Source organism: Drosophila nasuta, chromosome 2L, assembly GCF_023558535.2.
Source record: "Drosophila nasuta strain 15112-1781.00 chromosome 2L, ASM2355853v1, whole genome shotgun sequence".
Taxonomy (NCBI): Eukaryota; Metazoa; Arthropoda; class Insecta; order Diptera; family Drosophilidae; genus Drosophila; species Drosophila nasuta.
The window spans coordinates 10,060,793-10,083,898 of NC_083455.1; the positions used below are offsets into that span (position 1 = coordinate 10,060,793).

Sequence of the window (23,106 nt, forward strand, 5' to 3'; positions counted from 1 at the left end):
TATTTTTATGTTAGTTTATTATTTACCTAATGAAGATGATTGGACAGAAATGCATGCGTTGGTATTAATAGCTAAGGTATTTGGTGAAGGAAGGAAAATTTTATAACAATTATAATTTGAAATACACCAAAATATTGTGAATTACCTAAATATGAATGAACTTTATGGAATTTCACATTCCGACTGATATATGAAGGAAATGCTTCATTTCATAGCGATGTGTATTTTACAAATGTAGCTAAAATCTGTAGAAATTTTAAACTATAAAAAATTCGAAACATTAAAATGAGCAAAAAAGTAAAAGAGAGCGGCTAGAATAAAGTATCTGTTGACTCAAAGACTTGCTGAGATTAGAGACAGCTAATTTGATTTTTAATGTGCATAGACAAGTCGAAAATAAAGTAATAAATATGAGTATACTATATGTAAGAATGTATCTACAAGTATGCAGATATCAACATACGATATGCGGTATACTGTATACTGTACGTATACGCAATGCAAGCAATGCCATTAAAAACTTGTTGTCGTCGGTCGTCGTTGCTTCTTTTGCTTAAAAAAAAAAAGCTTAAGCTTCGTTGACCTTTGCGTCAATGTCCTCAAAACCTTGAGTGTCGCTCTTTTTTTCGGGTTATTGAGGAAAAGCAACAGTACTTTTTCTTTTTCTGGCGTTTTTTGTGACTTGCATTTGTCTTGCAGTTTCTTTTATAGCTTGGAGAAAAATGAATTTATAGATTAAGAAAAATTTAATGATTCCGTAATTGGGAAATTAAGCGCAGTTCGTCTTCAATTCCAACTTCTAGTTACATTCTCCTCTTGCTCAAATTGGCATATTTTATTTTTTCCTCTCATTTTTTTCTTCTCATTTTTTTTTATAATTACGTTAACTTCAATTACTGCTTACGTACAATATCATACCAATTTTTGCTTCTTCTTCTTCATCGTCTTGGTCGTCATCTTTTGCTTCTTCTTTTCAGTCGTTTTCCAGTCGAAACTGGTTTCTTTTTGTTTTTTTTTTGTTCGTATATTTCGTTTGCTCCACGAGTTTTGCTATAATTTTAATTTCTTTTTGAAGTTCTTCGCAAATGTTTTGAAGGTCTTGCCGCTTTTTGCTATTTAAATTGTAGTTAAATAATTTTTGAAATGTCTTCAAAAATTGTTGAAGCAGACAATAAATACGGTTTTGTGTATATAAGGCAAGGTTTTCCTTAAGCAACAGCACAGGGAATACCATCTAGTGTGGCATCTGCTAATGTTGAAGGCCCCTCGATGACTTGACAAAAATAATGTTGATTAAAGAGAAACTATTTGCGTTGATAAATGGAGTAGAAAGAAAGGTGCAAACTTCAAATTTATCTTTCGATGCGATTTTAATGAACTAATAAGTATTAAATAAATCTAAAATATGTCAACTCGGTATTAGAAAAGTGCATTATTTGATATTTTTAATTTTTTGAAAACTAGCTATTATTTTGTAAAGAAATTCTTTAATTTATTATTGAAGCTACTTTCTTGCTTATCCAAATATATTCAATATTATGAACTAATAATGTATGTTTATCTAAAATATATGAAATTAATCTTAAAGAAGCTTGAAAATATTAATCTTTTTATTATATTTTAATTAAAATTTATTACTAAATTCACTTTTAATTTGATTTTGAAGCAAGAATGAAACTTCAAAGATTTATTCCTCATAGACCAGGCTATATATTCGTATAATATTAATCTTTTTTTTTTATTTTTTAAGCAATTTTGTTATTAAATTCACTTTTAATTTGATTTTGAACAGAGAATGAAGTTTCAAAGATTTATTCCGAATTGATCAAGCTATATATTCATGACAATTTCAACGCAACTGACTTTGACTTGATATCGAATATTTCGAGTCGTGGTTGATTCACTATTTCCTACACACACACACACTCTCTCACACACACACACATACACATCCATTGTATTTGTTTTGTTTTGCTTTTTGAGTTTGCCGCCTGCTTTGGCTGCTTTTGCGGCATTTGAATTCATTTTTAGATTTCAATTTATTTTCGGCGTAGTTTATGCCAATTTGTTTTTTTTTGTTGTTGTCGCTGCTCCTGTTGTTGTTGTTGGTGTGATTTCTTTTTTATAATATTACGTATGCCACATTTCTGAATATGTATATTATTCAAATAGTATGCATGCATGTGGATTTTTTTGTTGTTGTTGTGAAAGCTTCTTTAAGTGAATTTTGTTGTGATATTCATTCTTTTATAAAAAGCTAAAGAATGAAGTCCAACACGATTAGAATGCTCTCTTGTCAGCACTGGCTTTATATTCTGTTGTTGATTCGAGTCTGTGTTGTATTATATCAACGCTCGTAATATCTATAACAATAATAAACATTTCGGCTTTGACAGCGTATTAACTAATTGACGTCTTTGTTTATCTTGAAGACACAATTTTCAGCGATTTTTGTTGTTTTTCGGAAATTGACATTTTCGACATGCCGCCAAATGCGAGACAAATGTTTCCACTCATCTCCAAATGGCACATAACAGTAAAATTCTAGACGGCACATGTAAATACCCTGTAAAAATATAAAAGTTTAAGGTTTGATGGAAATTTAAACATTAAAGTAAATAAAATGTAGAGCAAATAAGAAATAAACTTCGTTACATTGAATTATGTTTGAATATCTTGAACAAGAATGGGTAATGCAGGGTATATAACAGTATTCCAGCACTATTCCATTCAACAATACTCTGTAAAAATATAAAAGTTCGAGGTTTGATGGAAACTTATACATTAAAGTAAATAAAATGTAGAGCAAATAAGAAGTAAACTTCATTGCAATTAATTATGTTTGAACAATAAATCTTGAACAAGAATGGATAATACGGGGTATCTATGGCTTAATCTTTGGATCAATATGCAATCTTACAAGCCTTTTGAATTGACTGTACTTAGTGTTCTTGGCTGGTTTCTTGTGCCTTATACTCTTCGTACTACAATTATCTTAATTAAAAATCTCAAGTCAAAGTTGGCCAGAGTCAAGACAACCACAAACAGCCACAAGAGCAGAAGATTAGCTCATCTCTTTTCTGCTGAATTAAATAATCAACGTTGTTGTTATTTTTATTGCTGTTTTTTGCCAGCTCTTTGTTGCGAATTTGTTTAAAAACAGGGCTTAAAACATGGCTCTTAGTTATAGAAATTCCAGTTGTGACCATTGCGCAAAATAATCAAGTCAAAAGCTGTTAAAATCTGAATTTTAAGCGCTAGGAATGCGTTGAGAATGAATCACAAATGAATTTAATGGGCTTGACTGCTGACTTGAGTAACATTTTGATAGTAATTAGAGATGGGAATTTACTGAAAATAAAATACATTTATAAATTATAGTATTTGATAACGTAATAATAAAATTGTTATTAATTACAATACTTATTTTGATTGTCAATATATTAATTGCATAGTTATTACTTTTCAATTGCCGCTTTTATTGCTCCAACTTGCGAAATGCGAGTTAACGCATCAATTTCTATTATGATGCTCTTGAAAGCTTCTCCGTCTAAGCTTTGATGTTTTTCGTTCTAGTTGAGCTGCTCAAAGCTTCAAAGTTGACAGTTAAATGTCGTAAGAGAGCCAATCGATCCCTATGCGAGAGTGCGTCTCTCTCGCTCTCCTTCTATTAGCAGCGTAAGCCGCTGATCTGAGTGCGAGTTCAAAGTGCGAGCGAGACAATCAACGAGCATTTTGTTGGGTGTATTAGTGTGTGTGTGTGTGATTTGTCTGCACACTGCCAAAGTTTGAGTCAGAATGTTGAACTGCTTTTTGGTTTGACGTCGCTGTTGCGCTACCTGTTGCCGCCTGAGCGCGCTGCCCCTAAAAACAACATTTAAGCACTGCTTTTGTTGTTGTTGCTGCTGCTGTTGCTTGTGATTTGGTTAAACGTCGCTAAAGTCTATTATTATCCCAGGCAAGCATACAAAAGGCTAAGAAGCAAAGCGTAAGATAAAACCAAAACCAAAAAAAAAAGAATATTACCAGCAAACGTCAGAGCGACCACCCTTTAAAGAAGCAAAACATACACACAACAACACTGAAAAGAATCTAGAATAATTATTATATGCGGTTTTTACACAACAATAACAACAACAACAACAAGCATAAGAGCAGCGCAGGCAGAAACACGCACACACACGAAAACTTCTCATTGGCATATCAAAAAGCGGCACCAAAGAGCGAGACACACACACACGTCACAGCATGCGAGTGTGACAGAGTTGGCGATATATTGGGGCTTCAAGACTTTACCTAACGTTCTGAGCATTGCGTTGCTGTCGTTCATATGTCTGTATGTGTGTGAAATGTAGGGGAAATATTAATGAGCATGTGTGAGGCAAAAAGGCTCTCAGCATTTGTATGCGACTATGTGTGTGTGTGTGTGAGTGTTTATAAAGTTGATTGCACTCGATTTTTAGATACAGCTTTTTCAAGGTCATCAACGAAAAAACGACAAGCTAACCAAAAAAGCAAAGCGCTCGCTGCTTAGTTGCTGCTTCTTGTTGGCCGCTTCTAACAGCAACAACAGCAGCAGCAGCCGACGACAGATCGACAAAGAGCACACACAAAAACACACACACACACGCTCGTAATATAAGAAGTGATGCCTGTGCTTTGGCTTGCTTTACTTTACTTTGCACTAAATTTGAGCCTCTCTTTTGCTGTCGCTCTCTCTCACGCTGTCGCGCTCTCTTCTTGCTTTACGTAGTATTATTAGAGCGAGCCGCGCATTTAATTGAAAACTATGCGCCGAAAAAAAAGCTCTCGAGTTGAACTTGAAATGTTTTTGGCGACTTTGTCGTCGTTCCTCTCGTTCGTCTTTTCGCGCTCCTCTAACATATTGCGCGGCTGGTAAACATTCCAGAATGCTGAAATCAAAACAAGCATTCCATTTTATGACGTCTTTGATTCTTATATTGTTTTGTTATACATATTAGCAAAATAATACATTTTTTTTGTTTTGTGTATTAACAGTCGAAGAGTTGATTAATTTATTTAAATTTCAGTTTTTGAATAATATTTAAATTGAATACCATTAATCCTTTGAGCAGTGTATTAATATATTCGTTACGTCAAAGTCCGATGTTCTCATGTTTATTTTTCGATCATTGCAATAAAAAAATTCATGTTGTGATTTGGTTTGTTTGTGTGCTGATGTTTGCAGCTGTTGGAAATGAGCCGGTTTTTGTTTTTAGATGCTCGCTTGCTTTATTCCTCTCTCTCTCTATCTTTCTTTGTCTACATCGATCTTATTCTTTCATTCTTCAATTGAAAACAAACGTGAGTTTGCTGAGCATTTTTTTTTTGCAACCTTTTGTTCTTCCTGTTCTGCAGCAGAACAAAGGATGCAGAAGGATAAAACAAAATAAAGAAATATTTATAGCAAACATTGAGGGAATTTGATAATTATGAAATTATAAAACACATACCTAAGACTGAAATAAAATGCATTCGTTTTTTATAATCAATTTTTTATTTTAAAAAGTAGCACGAAAGAATTTGCAACGTCATCGTGAAAAAAAAACAGAAATCTTAATTATCATAATTTATATAAATCGGAAATTAAAGAATGCTTAAAAGTGAAAACTTATTTAAATAGAAAAAGAAAAGACTAAACTTTAATCATAACTTTTTTAAGCAGGCGCCACCTGCAAAAGACAGCAATATATGATATTGGTTAGTTTATCTCAAATCTAAAGCTTCGCTTAGAAAAACGACATAAATTATCATAATTTTAATTACTCAAACCTTGAATTCATTCGCAATATCTTGATAATGTCTTGGATAATTTTATTTGTGTTCCCTTAGACTAAAGAACAACAAGAACACAGGTTCCTCACGATAGTCTGACATCAGTTTTTCCTCGAGTGCTGGCATAAAAAATCCATTTGCATTTTTTTTTTTGGCTTTTGGCTTTTGGTTTTCCCCTCCTTTCCCCTCCTTTCCATCCTCTGCAATCGGTGTACGATGAGGGCCCATAAACAACTTGTTAAGGCCCTCCATAAAAAAGGCTCTTTCAAGTGCTAAATGTCAAATTTACGCAGCTTTATTTATGGCTAGCAAAATTTTCAAGCAAATCGAAATGAATTTACATAAAAGCCAAATAAATAAGCGAGTCCACAGATAAATACGCATGTGTGTGTATCTGTGTGAGACTACTCACACTTAACAATATGTGCGTGTGTGTGTGTGTATCTCATATTGTGTTATGGATTTACTTTCAGTTGTGTAATATGCGCTGTGAGTAATTATGACCAAAATAACAAGCAAACAATCGCTGTCTTTGGCATGTCGAAGATTAAGCACACTAAAGAGAGCGTTTTTATACTTGCTATACACATGATAATTAATCGATTTCGAAATATTAAAAATATTCGCAAAGAATTCTCAGCGGTTCTTTTTGGCAACTAAAGAATAACGTAATTTTTTGTTGTGCTGAAACTAAGAGAAGAAAAATAAAACAATTCTTTCGGACCTTATAGCAAGGAATTTATCATATTTGAATGATTATAGACTTTATAGAATGCATGAATATATGACTAAGTTACTATCTGTACAGATAAACAGTATTATTTATAGCAAAAGATTCATTTTAAATATATGTAGATTTAATTTAAAATTTTGAAACTTAATAAGTAAGTTACTCATTGTATAGATAAGTTAAGAATTTGTTTTAAAGATTATAGATTTTATTTTAAAATTGTAGAATTGATGAAACTTTCAAATGGTTTTGATATCTTTATTTAATATATCCTTTAAAATTATAGATTTTAATTTAGAATTGAAGAAACTTTGAAAGGATTAAGATATTTTTATTTAAGATATTTTGTAAAGATTATAGATTTTAATTTAGAATTGAATAAACTTTCAAATGACTAAAAAATCTTGACAGATAAATGATATTGAAATGGTTATTTTCATTTTCTCTTTTCATATTAACTTTTTGAATCTATTTAGAGAGATAGAGAGAGATCAAAAGACATTGATCAATTTTTTTTTTTTTATTTACATACTTTTTTTTATATATAATGAGTATGTTTTTGTATTAATATTCAATGCGAATTTTCATTTATGGCATATAATATTATACAATTGATTTCAATGGAATGCTTAGAATTAACAGTTGTGGTTATTTTGAGGTTTTCTAGTAGAGATTAATGAATTAAATGTAATCAGAATTAAAATAATTATGAAAGTACATAAATTAAGAAGCTAAACTTTTTACCACTAGAATAAAAATAAGTATAAAAGAAAACTTAATATAATATAAAATTCACATTAACGAAATAGTCTAAAGATTTCTGAATGTGAGAAGCTAAACTTTTTACCACTAGAATAAAAATAAATAAAAAAGAATCCTTAATTCACTTTAGCGAAATAGTCTAAAGATTTGTTAATGTGAGTATCTTTAATTTCGAATGTTGAATGAATATATTAAAGTACCCTATATCTATAAGGGTATAATAACAATAAGTAAGTCATATACGCGTATGCTGACTTCATTGACAAGCTGTCTGAATGATGCCAAAATCTTAAGCAGTTAATGAGAGGAGGACAGAGGAAGAAAGACAGCAAATGAGAGAGGGAGAGGCGTGAGTTTTATGGGGCCAGAGAGAGAGGGAGAGGGGGAGTAAAGAATGCGTGTGTGTGTGTGTTATTTTTATGGTGCTGTGTGGCAGTCTGGTAAAATCTGGGATGTTGTTTACAACGACCATGCAAATCAGCTGAACTGCAAATGGGGCAGCAAATTCCATTCGACGCATATTTTATACAATCTGCTCTGTGCTGCGTACGCGCAATTCAAATGCAATCCAATCTCAATACAATACATACAATACCAAAAAAATACCATCAAACCGAATCGAAACGAATCGAAACCAATGCGGCCTGCATAAATGTTGTTGTTGTTGGGCTTTTATAGGGCGTGTGGCGTGTGGCTTGTGGCTTGTGGCGACTCAAGAGGTCTGCCAAAAATGGCCAGAGAGTCATCCAAAAAAAGCGAATCGCAATATCAAAATAACTTGCCAATTGTCGACTCTAATGATGACGATAGTTTGTTGTTGTTGTTTCGCTCTTGTTGTTGTTGTTGTTATGGAAATGGAAGTGCGACAACAACAAATGAAAATGTTAGTGCTCTACTCTATTTGTTTTCGCTTTTGGATTGCCTCTTTGCATAGCTATGCAAATTGATATGAAGACGATGGAAATTTCATCACTTAATATGAAATTATATCCAAGGAATCTCTTGGAAACATTTATATTACATTATCAATTTGCCAAAGGGAGTATTACTTCCATTCTTAAAAAAATATCTCTAATTTTATTTAATCTAATGAAACCCAGAATATAAATTCCATTGTAATTAATGTTTATTTATATCTAATATGTCTTTCATTTTATTTAACTTTATTTTGTTAGATCGAGTGGAACCTAGAATATCAACTGCATTCTAATCCATATTTAGTTTTGAATATACAATAAATGAAATGTAGATGAAATTTCAATTTTTCTGTATGAATTGAATTTATATTCTAAAATGTTCAAAAGTTTTATTTTTGCCAGCAAATTATTTTTAAGAATAAAATGCATATTCCATATATTGTATTCAATTTGACTACATAAAGTTGAAAATTAAAGACAGAATTTTAGTTTCCAAAATAAAGTTGCACATTAAAGATTGAATTTTAGTTTTCAACTTTATTTTGTTCAGTTAATTTACTTCCCAAAAATATTACGTTGGCAAAAATATGGTTTTATAAATTAATTCGTGGAATACTCAATAAATAAAGTATTAAATTGTTGTGACGTAATTTGAAACATCATATTTGACAATCGGATATAAGAAACCTTTAAGGAGAAACATAATTTAATTTTCAATTTTGTTTTATATTTAGAATTTCAAAAATAACCAGAAAAATGCAAGTGAAATTGTGGAATTTGAAGTATTCAATTATTTGAAAATATTCGTCAATTTTATTAATTAAATATTTGTGCTGTGAATAGATGAAATAGATGTTGAGAGAGATGGGGGAGAGGTGTGCAAGGGAAGTGTTATATTACGCTAAATTTGTTGCCAAGTGTCGCTGGCGATTGTCTTGACAACGTTTGTACTATTTTTGGGGGAAACTCATTACGAGATTAATTCAATTAAAAGTCTCTTAGCCCAAAGGCAAAGCTTAACAGCTTAGCCAAGTCGCTTCGTCTGCTGGAGTTTGGGTGCAATTAACTTGGTCGTTATAAGAAATAAGTCAATAAATAAAAGTCAAAGAATTAAATTGCATGCGATGCAACCTCATTTTCAAATAAGATTTATTTCGAGTAAATTAGCAAATATTTCGCTGTAATTATGTGTGGAAAATTCCTAGCAAACATTTCTCTCTCTCTCTCTCTCTCTCTCTCTTTCTAATTTGATTAATTACTCAAAATCGACATAAACAAGTTTTTGGCACAAGTGAAGCAGAAGAAGACAGATAAAACGGTGTCTGAAAAAGAGAGAGAGAGAGAAAGAAGAACTTGGGATGTGATTAATGATTCGATTCGACAACAGAACCCTAAGGTTATGTTGTTATTGTTGTTGTTGTTCTTGGCTACTTATTGTTATGTATTAGCTAAACACTTGCTATTCAGCTACCATCTAAGAACGATTACCTGAGCAACTGCTTCCGGGCAATTGTGACATCATTTTGTTGGAGATATTCAACTCACTTGGAGAGTAAATAAAAACTGTTTCAAAATGTTGCTAGATTTATGTGTATTCATTTCTATTTTTTTGATTTAATACTATTAAGTATCTTACTAATGGTTCAGTTTGCATGTTCATCGACAGTTAACCGCTGCGTTGGCGTTCTTCAGCTATAATAAAGAACGAAGTTCGTTGCGATGCAGCATTAAGATACTCTGTAATTATGCAAAATTGGTCAGGAGAAGAACATTAAAGTAGAAGGGTTAAAGAATGTTGCTTATAACATTTAAGACTGCAGTTAAGATTATCAATATAGATCTAAGAGTCCTCAAATTAAGTAATTATACTCTATAAAAATCGATATGTTTTATACTATACAAAAATGGTTTCTTCTTAAAAAAAAATTAAAAGAAATAATCGGAAAAGAAAAAGTTCTTGTTTAAAGAGAAATTATATTAAATCAAAAAACAACATTGAACAACATTTCTATTTGTATATAATATCTTTTAAATCTATAAAAATCATTGTTTTCTATAATACAAATAAATTGTTTTTTCCTAAAGAAAATTTTCTTGCTTAAGAAAAGTTTAAATTAAATGTTATAAATATGAAAATGAAGTAAATTAAAGAAAGTTCAAGAAATATTTCTATTTAATAATAAATCAAAAAATATATTTTTGCTTTTTAGTTTACTAATTTGTTTTTATAAATATTTTCTCATAAACATTTCTTTTCATGTATGACATCTTTTTGCTTTATAATGTTTTCGATATTTTCTATAATACAAATAAATTATTTGAAAAAGTTCTTGTTTGAGAAAAGTTTAAATAAAATATTAATAAATTATAAAATATTTTATTGCTGATTTGCTTTATTTTGACAATACATATTTTCTCATCAACATTTTTATTTTCCCAGGGTATCTTTTAGTCGTTTATTCCAGCGCTCTAACTTGATTTCCACGCCGATTTTTATATCGTTTTCCATTTGTTTAATGCTTCTTTGTGTTTTTGTGCAAACTAACCTATTTTTCAGTTTGGAAATTCCAAACATTTGTATTTGATCAACATTTTTTCCGTTTTTCGTTTTTTTTTTAAATGCTAAAATTCATTTGCGCAAGTACAAAAGAGCGTTGTGTGTGTGCCAGTTTCTTTTTTTTGAAACAGCCATCGAATGATAATAGTACTAAAACCACATTTTTAACGTACTTTTTTGTCGTTCGTCTTTTTTCCGCTTTTTTGGTTTTTTGGCTTATCAGTAACGAAAAATTTAAACAGCTGTCGTGAAACGCACTGCAAACAGTTGAAAAACAAAATCCAAATACGAATGCGAGTGCCATGTGGTGTATCTCTTCTTCTTCTTCTTCTTCTGCTTCTTCGGGTTGTTGTTGTTGTTTATTATAGACATATCTGTATTTTGTCAGGTATTCCAGACACGTCCCGAGCAACGAAGCTCGAAGCTACCTCGTAATGTAACCAGACTTATTGCCTGCGTTTTTCGTATCTATTTTCAAAAACTATACAACATACGATTCCGACTTGAAGTTGGAGCTGATATGCAAAGCATGTACCTCCCATTGCCTGCCCCTATGCACACACACACACACATGCGTATAAACTGCAGTAATCGGAGCGTGGGGAGGTGATCAGAGCGAGAGAGAGAGAGAGACAGAGAGAAGGTCTTTCTTTCTATCACTTTTAACTCTTTCCACGGTCTCTGCCCGCAGCTTGATAGTTAGACGAATACAACATACGAACGCTATTGTCTTCTTGTCTGTCGTTTTAATAGCTTCAATACCCTTGGAATTTATTAAAGGGTATTATAAAGTTGGGCCTTGAGCAAGGGTTGCAAGGAATTCAAATCACTTTATGTTTTTAATACAATTATTTTTAGTTGCACTTTAAAATTTATTTTAATTTTTGATTCATTTTATATTTTGAATACAACTATTTTTAGTTGCTTTCTATTCACTTAAATATTTATTTTAATTCTTTGATCAGTTTATATTTTTAAACTAAATATTTTTAGTTACTTTCTATAGATTTTAAAATGTATTTTAATTTATTTTTATTATATTCATTATTTGTATGTTTAATTTTCGATTTATTCCTGAATTCTTCAAATTGCTATTAAATTAAATTCGTATTTTATTATATTAGATTTTTAGATTATTAAAATATTTCGGTATTTTTTCAGTATGTTTTTTGCCATTTTTAAATTATTGTTGAATTATTCAAATTGTTATTGGATATTCGCATTTGATTGCATTGGTCTATTACTTTATTGCAATATTTTAGTATTTTTTCAGTATATTTCTTGCCATTCATTACATTTATAATTTGACAGTAAATTTATTGATATCAAAATTTTTGTATTTTTAATTTTTTTTTAGTATGGATATTTTATTTAGAATTTTTTTTGTGTCTTAGACAAAAAATATCAAAAGTTGTTAGTCACAATTTATTTTTATTTCATCATTTATTCCATGAATTACCAAACATTTTTGAATACTCAATATAATTGAAAAACATTATTAACCGCTTTAGCTTACCTAATGATTTCTATTTACAAGGTATCTTATTGTCTAGAACGCTTCACTGACGATTGTTTCGTTGAGCGCAATGCGGAAATAAGTTGAAGCTGATAAGTTGACTTTGAGTTTGACTCCAGCTGTGGAAAATTGTTATGCGCCTGTTGTAATGAGCAATAAAATGATCGTGAAGTTGTCGTTGCCAAGAATGTCTTCTGCAATTTTAATGTCTTTTTAAGTGCATTAGGTTTGGAGACAACTCTCAAACAACAAGCATATCCTGTGTGGCAAAAGAGCTATAGTATAAATAGACTACTTTAAAGAAACTAACATTACAATTAACAATACATTTTTGTTAATTTTTTGTACATCAAATAAATTTGATAATCAGTTTTTTTGGGAGCTGCCTGAGCGACCCACCCAAAATGTTGAAATAAAATATGATACGTGACATTTTTATCAAACACATTTAACCCGAAAATCATCAACAATTACTTATATAAGTTATTCTCAAGGCGGAAAAGACGAATACCGTAAATAATGTGTAAATTGTATTTAAACCATTTTGCGCATTCGCTTGATTAATTGGCTTTTAGATTGAGTTATGACACAATTATAAATTAAGTGCTAGAATTTTAAAAAGGGAGAGGCAGGAAAGAGGTAAAACGAGAGAGAATGAAAGTTACCTGACTTTTAGAGTATATACCAACACTTTTAGTATATACCATACATTTAGTATATACAATAAGTTGAAGTATCTTGCTGTTGAGTACACTTTGACTTGCTTTACAATTGCTATTTTAAAAAGAGAGAGGCGGGAAAAAGACAAAACGAAAGAATGAAAGTTACCTGACTTTTAGAGTATATACCAATACTTTTAGTATATACCATAAGTTGTAGTATTTTGCTATTGAGCACACTTTAACTTGTTCTACATTTAGTATTTTAACAAGGGATGTGCAGAAAAGAGACAACATGAGAGTGAAAGGAGTTACCTCCCGTTTAGAGTATATACCACATTTTCAGTATATAGCGTAAGTTGTAGTACCTTGCTGTTGGGCACACTCAACGTGGTTTACAATTACTATTTTGAAAAGGGAGAGGCAGGAAAGAGACAAAGCGAAAGAAAGAAAGTTATCTGACTTTAAGAGTATACTTTTAGTATATACCACAAGTTGTAGTATCTTGCTGTTGAGCACACTTTGACTTGTTTTACAATTGCTATCAGGTACATTTATAATGGTCGGCGATAAGAACAGTTGCTCGATCCACTTGTGCCTCGAATTTTGTGCTTATCAACTTACAATACTTAACGCTGATGGATCAGGGCAAGTCGAGGTTTTTACTTTTGTAATATTTGGGAATGAAATTACTCACGGCACTTGCTGCTTCATTCCACTTTACAGTTTGCTAAGCAAATTTGCAACTTTATGAGTTGTTTTTCGTGTGTGTGTGTGTGTTTGTGTGTGTTCGTAATGAGGCCAGTTTAAAATACATAAACTCAATTTTTATATATTTACTTTGCGTTATTGTTGTTGCTGTTGTGCACATAAACAATAAAAACAGCAAAAGCAAAAAATATTTAAAAGCCAAAAAATCCGAAATGTTTTATTGTCGCGTACGCAAGAAAACGTACAAATATTTTTGCCACAAAGTGTGCCCCAAATAAGGGGCACAACAACAACAACCACAACAACAACAATAGCGATGAGCTGTTAATAATGCTATGTAAATAAGCGAAATAAACACATGAAATGCTAAAATGCTATCTCGCAAGCTGCTCCAGCATACAAAATTCTCATCACGTTGTTTTTCACAATAAAAGGATAGAGAAGAAATTATCTTAAAAGCGGACAGATTGACTGACTGAATGACTGAAATAGAAATTATGCTAAAAGCACTGCGTAAAGACTGATTGAATAGCTTACTGCTGAAATCTAATGAATTTTTGCATATTTCCTATTTGAAACAAGTAAGAAAGCGACAGTCGAGTGTGCTCGACAGTGAGATACTTATAATATACCAAATTAATATACCACAAAAATACTAAAACGTGTCAAAAGCTTTATTTAGTATATTTATACAGTACTATATTTAAAATATACCATAGATTACAAAATATACCAAGTGAGAAAGCTACAGTTGAGTGGGCTCGACTATGAGATACTTATAATATACTAAATTAATATACCACAAAAATGCTAAAACGCACCAAAGGCTTTATTTAGTATATTTAGCACTTTATTAAAAATATACCAAGCTACAATCGAGTGTGATACGTATAATACACCAAATTAATATACCACAAAAATACTAAAACGTATCAAATGAAATATTTAGAATATTTTAATAGTATTATATTCAAAATATATCATAGAGTACAAAATGTACCAATTAACAAAGCTACAGTCGAGTGGGCTCGACTGTGAGATACTTATAATATACCAAATTGATATATTGAATTGATATAGTAGTATATTCAAAATATACCAGATTGTCAGCCAAATTTTTCCTTTTCAAAAGTATTTCTTAAATAAGTTATACAGTTTTTATCTCTTCTCACATATTTGTACCAATATCAAAACTTGAAATCAATTTAATTACTTGCATAGCAACAAAAGAAAAATGGTTAACTAAAATTCTTTTGATTCGGTTCGTGATCAAATGATAATAATCTTAGCAAGGGCGCCAAATACTCTCTTCATTAGTATTTAAAATATTATGGGAAACTTTTATAAATTTGAAATTATTATCTAATTTAGTCTGGCAAATGAAACAAACAGATTTCAATTAACGTTTTCGAATTGATCCACATTTAATTATCAAAGACTCAAATCGTGTCTTTAAGCCTCAGTTGTTTCTTTTTCTGTATACAGATATATTTGTAATTGTATCTGTATCCGAAACTGTATCTGTATCTGTATGTGTTTCTATATTTGTATCTGGAGCTGTGTGTTTTGTTGATTAACACGTCATCAAGCGTTGATCAAATGAAATTCACGAAATTTTCACAAAGGCGTGTTAATTAAAAACGTCGCTCGTGTCTGAGTGAGAAACAGTGAGAGAGAGTGAAGGAATGAGAGAGATAGTTAGCTCATAAGTAACTCAATCACTTGCTTTCTTGCTCACTCAGTCTTTCTCTTGGGATTCTCCTTTTGGGTTCGGATTTTTGGGTTTTTGCCCTTGAGATACTTCTATATACAAGTCTAGAAGTTGTTTATTTTATTGTCATCGTTGTCGTCGCTTCAAATGTTGTTTGTGTGTGTGTCTGTGTTTTTTTTATTTTTATCAACGCTTGAAGACGAGCCGGAAGAAGCAGACGAAAACTGCATTGAGTTATCGAGTGGCAGACGAAACGTAAACAAAACGCATATCGTTTCCCCATTGCCCTTTTTCGCTCTGTCTCACTCACTCAAACACATGCTCCTTCTCTTTCCCTCTTTCTTCGTCTCCTGGCTGTGCGTTGTATTTGTTTATTGCGTGTAAATTTCGGGAATAAACAAATAACCGCAAAACCAAGATAGAACGCTTGTTCTTTGGGTTGTCGAAATATTAATACTCTTAAAGTTTTCTTTTTTCTTTCTATTTTTCATCAGAGCAATAGAATAATCACTCTCATATTACCAGGAAGGTTTTCTCTAAAGTTAAATTTTACATTACATTAAAATTTACATGTTTAATTTGGTATTTTGACTAAGTATTCAGTTCTTTTCTTCCTTAACCAAAATTAAAAATATTCTTTAAAAATTGATATAAAAATGTAACTATTATTCTAAAGAACATATTAATATTATTTCAGTCAAGTTTCTCAAAAATAGCAATTATATTATTTATAATAATAGTTAAATTTTCAAATTTTAATTCAACTTTTGAAAGAATATTTTTTTTTTTTGCTTGGAAATTGAATTGAAATATCTTATAAGTTTAGTAAGTTATACTATAACTTAAGACATATATTTTGTTCGATTATGAATTTAATTTTGTGATAATTTACGTGCATTCTACAAACTTGAAAATTTCTTATAATTGTAATAGAAAGATTTGTATTTCATTATGCAACTTATTCATATAATTGTCTATTATTATTATCCATTTAAGTAGTGAAACAATTACGTACAACTTTCTTTTCTCTATTGCACAATAAGATAGTTAACATGACTGCTCGAGACACGTCTCCAATTGCCTCTCGTAAGTGGCTTACCCTTTTTAAGATAGTGTATAAATACTATGGCTGCGTTTATTTGTGTTTCCGTGAATGGAGTGCATGACGAATTGACAAATTATTTGATTATGGCTTAAGTGAAATTGTTGAAATGTGCATTTCGTACCGAAAATTCATTTGCTGCGTTGCTCTTGCCTTATCTTGGTCTGCCGCAGTCGCTGCCTCTGCCTCAGTCGCTGCTATTGTTCTGTGCGCAGTTACATAATATACATACAAACACACATATTAGCCGGTTGCGTTGAAATACATCTGCAAGTGAGTGAACGGTGTGTCCGACTCTAAGGTAAACGAGCAGCACTAAACTTGCGAGAGAGCAAGTGAGTAAGAGAGAGAGCGAGAGCACAGCAACTGACTACGTAAGTTATGCAACGGCAGAGCCACGACTAAAGCAACAACAACAACAACAGCAATAACTACAGCAGCAGCAGCAGCAACGACGAAGAGCAGCACAAAGCGTACATAAAGTAAAAAAAAAATTCAACGGCTACCTTTGCTTCCCCCTTCCCTACTCCCCACACCCCACTCTGTCATCTCTATGGCTCTCACGGCTTGGCTGCTTGACTGTCGAAGCCGGTTGCGCTGGCAGAACTTCTTCTCTTTGCTGATGTTATTCTTTTTGTTGTTGTTGCTTTTGCTGTTGCTTTGGCTGCCCGCAAGATTCTGCACAGTTTACCGTTACCTTAATGGCTAAATCACCGTTTAGAAACGCAACGCGAAAAAAGCAGCACATAAAAATGGCTGCTTGTTGTTGTTGTTGCTGCTGTTGTTGGTTGCTGTAGCTGTAGCTGTTCTTCAGTTGACCGATTTCAGCGGAACTCTCTTCGACGTAAAACCTAAAACGTAATCATAGTATTTATATATTTCGCAGACGTGCTTAGATTTTAATTAAATTGAAAATTACACTCAATTGCACGCCTGGGAGTCGAAAAACTTGCAGGCAATAGGTATTATTTATACCCTGTAACTGAAATTATAGCAAAGGGTCGACACAAACACTAAAAGAGAGAAACTTTTGTGCATTATGGAAGAGAATGAAATTTTTAGGTCGGTAAACTTACATAACATACGATCATTATAATGATTATAACGTGCTTAGGTTATAATTATATTTTCAGAAGCCAGAAAGACTTCTGGGCTTAAAACTATGAAGACAACAGTTAGCTAAGATTGTTTTCTATTATGATAACGTAACTTTTTTAGTAAGAAAAACTATTAAAATTTCAGTTATTATCTTTCTTTTATGTTTGAATTTCAAAAGAATGTTTGAGTATCAAAGATGGAAGTATGAATAGTAGAAAACAAACGATAATTGAAACATTTTTAAAAATAATAATAATTTTAATTTTTCAGTTTTGTATGAAAGATATCTTAACTATGAACGATAAGAAATGTGTTAAATCTCATCACAAATGGCAAGCTTAAATATCTAGATAGTTGTGGGCTCAAAAGAAAAGTTCTTGGGCTTTGTGATTGGTTGCCTGAAGTTGTACGATAAGAAGAGGAAAACAAAGCACTTGTTGGGCTTGCATTTAATCAATCAAAAGGCGGGGCAGGAAAAAATATGGCAAACAAAACGATATGAGAGATATATAAATACGAATATGTGTAGAAACAATGAGAACAGCAGCAGTAACAACAGTAACAACAGTAACAACAACAACAACAAAGGCAATGAAATGCATTATTATTAATATCACAAAAATACATGAGAAAACAATGACCAGGCGAGTGAGACGCATATAGGATGACATCAAGCTTAGCTCTCCCAAGAGTGTGAGCGAGCTGGCGATAGCAAAAGACAGATTATGCTTCTGCTTTTGTGCCACGCGTACTGGAAATTATATAAAACATGTTTCTGCTGTGTCAAGAGGAGGAGCACAGTGAGAGAGAGGGGGCCGGGGGGAATACTGCGACTGGGAGGAAGCATAGCCAAAGGCAAAAACAATAAGAGAAACAAAATAACGCAATGCAGTTGTTGTGTTGTGCGTGTGTTTGTTGCGCTCTCTTTCGCTCCCACTTCCCGCTCCCGTTGTCAGCTCTTTGGCCTCTCATTGTTGTTGATGTTTTAAAAGCAAATACAATAAAGCATATACTCTCGCTCTCTCGCTCTCACACTTGCCATGCGAAAACAACAAAGAATAACTGCAGTCATCAAACAGAATTAAAGTTACTCTAACAAGATTACTAAAATCCATAAATCACAGAAAATGTATAACTGATAAACTTTGAGATAGATAAAAAAAATATTGATATATCTAAATGTAAAATAGATCGTCTTAAATGATTTCGACATCTATTAAAAATCCATTGACAAATCTCATAAATCAAAAAAGGAATAACAAAACACAGTAGTCAACAGAAATCCATAAAAATGCATTAAAAGTTGACATCAATTGAAATTATTGCTTCCGACCTCAGTTGGGGCAGTAAAAAGCAATGTGTTCACTTCATTAAAATTTATTATTTGCCATTGCTGACAAGTCAACGCTCTCAATGCGTTGCATACTTGATGAACAATTCATGCGACTCTCGCTTTTGGCAAGTGTGCAACAAGAATGCAGAAAATAAATACAAAAAGCTTTCAGTTGGGTGGTGGCTGCAATGCATTGAGTACGAGTATATGACACGTTGGCAACGCGTTGCAAAAAAAACACAAACAAAAACAAGAAAAAAGAATAACACACTCACATACAGACAAACACACTCTCTGGGATTATGCAGCTGATGAGCTTATGCGAGAGAGCGGTAGAGTGAGAGCGAGAGAGCTGAAACTGAAGCTAAAGCCAAATCCAAAGCCTCAACTGCAGCTTCTCAAATTGACAAACAAGCAAAGATGCGAATAACGGAAGAAACGGAACAAAAGGGAAAAGGGGGCCAAGCAGATGGGCTTGGGAAATCGCTCTAAGCAGGAAATGTTGCTGAAGGAAAAGTATTTAAAGTTGCGAAAAATATGATAAATGATTATAAATAAAAATTGTTTTTCTTAAAAAAGATGAGATATTTTTGTATTGCTATGTATACGATCGGTAGTTTTTAGCATAGATATTTATAGACAGATATTTATTTCTTGGAGAAATGTGCAACAGCGTTATAGAGAATCGAAATTATTCACATATGTGTATCAACAAAAAATAACACAAATAGAAAAGCGCGTCTTTTATTTAGTTTTATTTTCATACAAATTCTTTATGTTTAGCATTTGAACAAAAAGAATACAATTTTTGAAAAAGAATAAAAGTTGTTGGTATAGATATATTCTCTTTTATACCGAGTGCAACAATATCATAATTAAAAAAATTATTTTAAAATAATAAAACGAATTACAAAAAAAAAAAAAAAATTAATATACTGTTTTAATTTAGGTAAACTTTAAAGTAAAGAGTCCTTAATTTACTAACTACATTATTTTTCATTTATTTTTATATGTGTACCTCAATATTATTTTTCATTTATTTGTATACGTATAATATATCTCCATACTATTTTGCTTTTATTTTCACATGCGCCACATTCAGAAAAATACATATTTTTATGGTATTTTACTGTGCATACTGGTTATTTCATAATCTTTCTTCAGCCTTAACCCTTGTGTGCCGAAAAGACAAACTTGCACTTTGCCAGCGGCAAAATATAAAAAGAGCCCAACATGTTTCTCCCCTTCAAAAAGAGAAAGATTCACACTTGGCGCCTTTTACACAGTTAGCTGAGTTTGCTTTTAAGGTAGAGAGAGGGGGACAAAGGGGGGACAGGGGGTCGTTGTAGGGTAGGTCGAAGGCGGCTCGACCCGACCCTAAGTGTTTCTTGTAACTTGAGTCTTCAAGTGCCCAGCTGGCATTTGCTTTTGCCAGTTTTTGTACATTTTTCCCGCTGTATTCAACCATCTTGGGGCATTTTCCTCAACTTGTTTTGTTCATAAGAAAAAATACGAAAAATAAAAAAAAAACTAAAACAAAAACCGAAAAAAGAAAATGAAAAGAATGCCTGAAACAGAATTGTAGAAAAATGTTAATAAAAGTTGTATTCATCTTGCCTCTTTTTTCTCTTTTTTTTTGCAGTGTGTGTTTCATTTACGTCTTGAAGCAAGTTGTTATGTATAGCCCCCGAGTTAGACATCAAATCAACGACAAGCAACATTAACAACAACAACAACAACTACAACAATAGGAGCAGCAGCATCATCAACAGCTACAACAACAACAACAACAACAACAACGGGCACATCTAACGCTGCAGCTAACAGATGAGCCCCAACAACAGATGTCAATTGCTGCAGCCGAAAATGCAGGGTAAGTTATTCTTCTTCTTCTTCTTTATCGTTATAGCGAACTCAAGAGAGCTACATTTAAGATGTATCTCAATCTCATTCGGCATGCACAAAGCATTTCAAGTAGCTTCTATAGCCCAAGGCGTGGCTTTAACAATGCTTAAGACACAAGTTACAGTTAATTACAAGAAATAAGCTTGTCAATCAGCATTTCAATCATATGATCATTCAACAAATGGGTTTTATAGCTTTCGGTTAGATCCTACAGCCAAAAGCGTGGTTTTAAAAACCCTTAAAATACAAGCTAGAGTGAACAAATTCATTAAATACAAAAAATAAGCTTGTCAATCACCATTTCAATCAACAAATGGGTTTTATACCTTTCGGTTAATATCTGTTGATAAACTTTATAATTATTAATAACACTACAAATATGTGCGTTAATTAAATAAAATTTGCATGCATTTCAATCAAACAATCAATCAGTCAGTCTATGAGCCATTTGTTCGGTATTGTCAGTAATAAAGTCTATCTATCATAAATTCCACATAATTTAAAATATATTAGGATTATTAAAAGTAATATAAGCTTTTTTAACACTATTATCAAACACATCAATCAGTCTTTCAATCAAAAACTTACTAAATGTATCAGATGTATGATGATGATATGAAATTTAAGTATTTGAATGTATAAGAAGTCATTCAGTTAATTTCTTAGCGAATCAGTCAATCTGGTTTCCACATTCTTAACACATATAATCAGTTCATCCTCAATTCAACCAGTTGTCAATCAACCACCTTATTCAATCACTCAATCATTCCATTAATAAACAGCTTCTAATACAATAGAATAGCTTTTAGCTGTCTAAATTATGCAGCTGCTTCATAATTAAATTCTTTGAATTCGCCATTCATCTAATCAATAGGCTCTTCAATCAATCATCAATCACTGATATAACCAATCTCCCCATCAAACTGTCAGTATTTAAACTCAAATAGTCACTCAATCTCTTAATATGTGTATATTCTGTCAGTCTGTGCCCAAAACAAGCTCATTGACTCATTAATTGTGGCTCATTCTCAAAAGTATCGCACAGATACAAATGCGAGTTGAGATACAAATATTGTTTTGATGTACGACACCTTTGCTGAGCTAATACAATAAAATTTTAAAGAGAGGAAAAACATTGAGATTTGTGATTGAGAGAGATTCTCAGCATTCTTTGTGTCTCAAATGTTATTCTGAAATATTTTTGCGCATATTTCGGTCTTTGATTTATAGCTTTCAATTACTTTTATGTTCTGTTTCAGTTGAGTTTTTTTGTTTGTGGTCGACGTCGTTGCTCATAATTTCTCAAGTTTTGTTTTGCTATTTCCTTTCGGTCTTTTTTTGGTTTCGCTTTTTTTTGATTGAAATTGATTTTATTAGGTTTTTTTATATTATAAGTTCAGATGCGTTCCAAGTGGAAATTTGTGGCGCATTTTATGGTTTTATTTACACCCAAATGCGCGACTCTGCGCTTTTTATTATGGGTCAAATTGTGTATGTGTGTGTATGTGTTGTTTGCGGGGGAGAAGCTCAAAAAAAAAAAAAGAAGGTGTGCAGCGAAATAAAATGCTAAGCTTCGCTCCACTTGAATGGCAATTTATGACGTTAGTTGAACAAACAACAAATAAATAAGATAAAAGTGTGTAATCACACATAAAAATCGAATAGCCTTCGACTCTCATACTCATAAAATCTTTGCATTATTTATGGAACTCAAGTTGCAGTCATTATGATTTTGTTTATTAATATTCACCTGGCCTAATGCTTGTTGTTTGCTTAAGCTTTGCCCTCTGACCTAATTAGAACTACAAAGTTTTACCAAACTGCATCGAAAGTGGTTCAATTATGAATATTTAATTAGAATTGATGTCGTTCATATTGATGTTATGACAACGTCTTCAATGTGCTGTCCATTCGTTGTCTCTCTCTCTCCCTCTCTGATTATTTATTTACTTCATTGTTTATTTACTTTCGAACGTCAAGTGGAACAGATGAACTTTAAGTTAATGAAGAAACTTTTATTAAGAGATGCAAACTGAACTATGACACAAATTTATTGCTGTTAAAATAAGTTTTAATAAATAAAGTTAGTTCCGGGTTCAAAATAATTGATTGATTGATATGTCAACAATTTGAAATACAATAAAAATAAATATGATTTATTAAAATGACAACAATGTTAATACCTTGTCTCTATTTGAAGTGATGGAATATATTTGATTGATTGATTGACTAAATATTTCTGCGCCTCCTAATAGAAAAAATTAAATATGGTGTTAAGTATTTCTTTTTATAAACTGCCAAAATATCAA

General features: G+C 31.9%; 1 protein-coding gene across 5 annotated transcripts in view; it reads left to right on the forward strand.

The window, feature by feature from the left end:
* LOC132786284 (neurogenic protein mastermind) overlaps window positions 1-23,106 on the forward strand; it is a 123,134-nt gene that overhangs the window by 23,600 nt on the left and 76,428 nt on the right. For all 5 annotated transcript variants that reach the window (XM_060792890.1, XM_060793042.1, XM_060792815.1 and 2 more), the window contains one exon: window positions 20,535-20,765. In XM_060792890.1, the coding sequence (XP_060648873.1) occupies window positions 20,737-20,765 (29 nt within the window). In that variant the 5' untranslated portion in view covers window positions 20,535-20,736. The remainder of the gene's footprint in view (window positions 1-20,534; window positions 20,766-23,106) is intronic.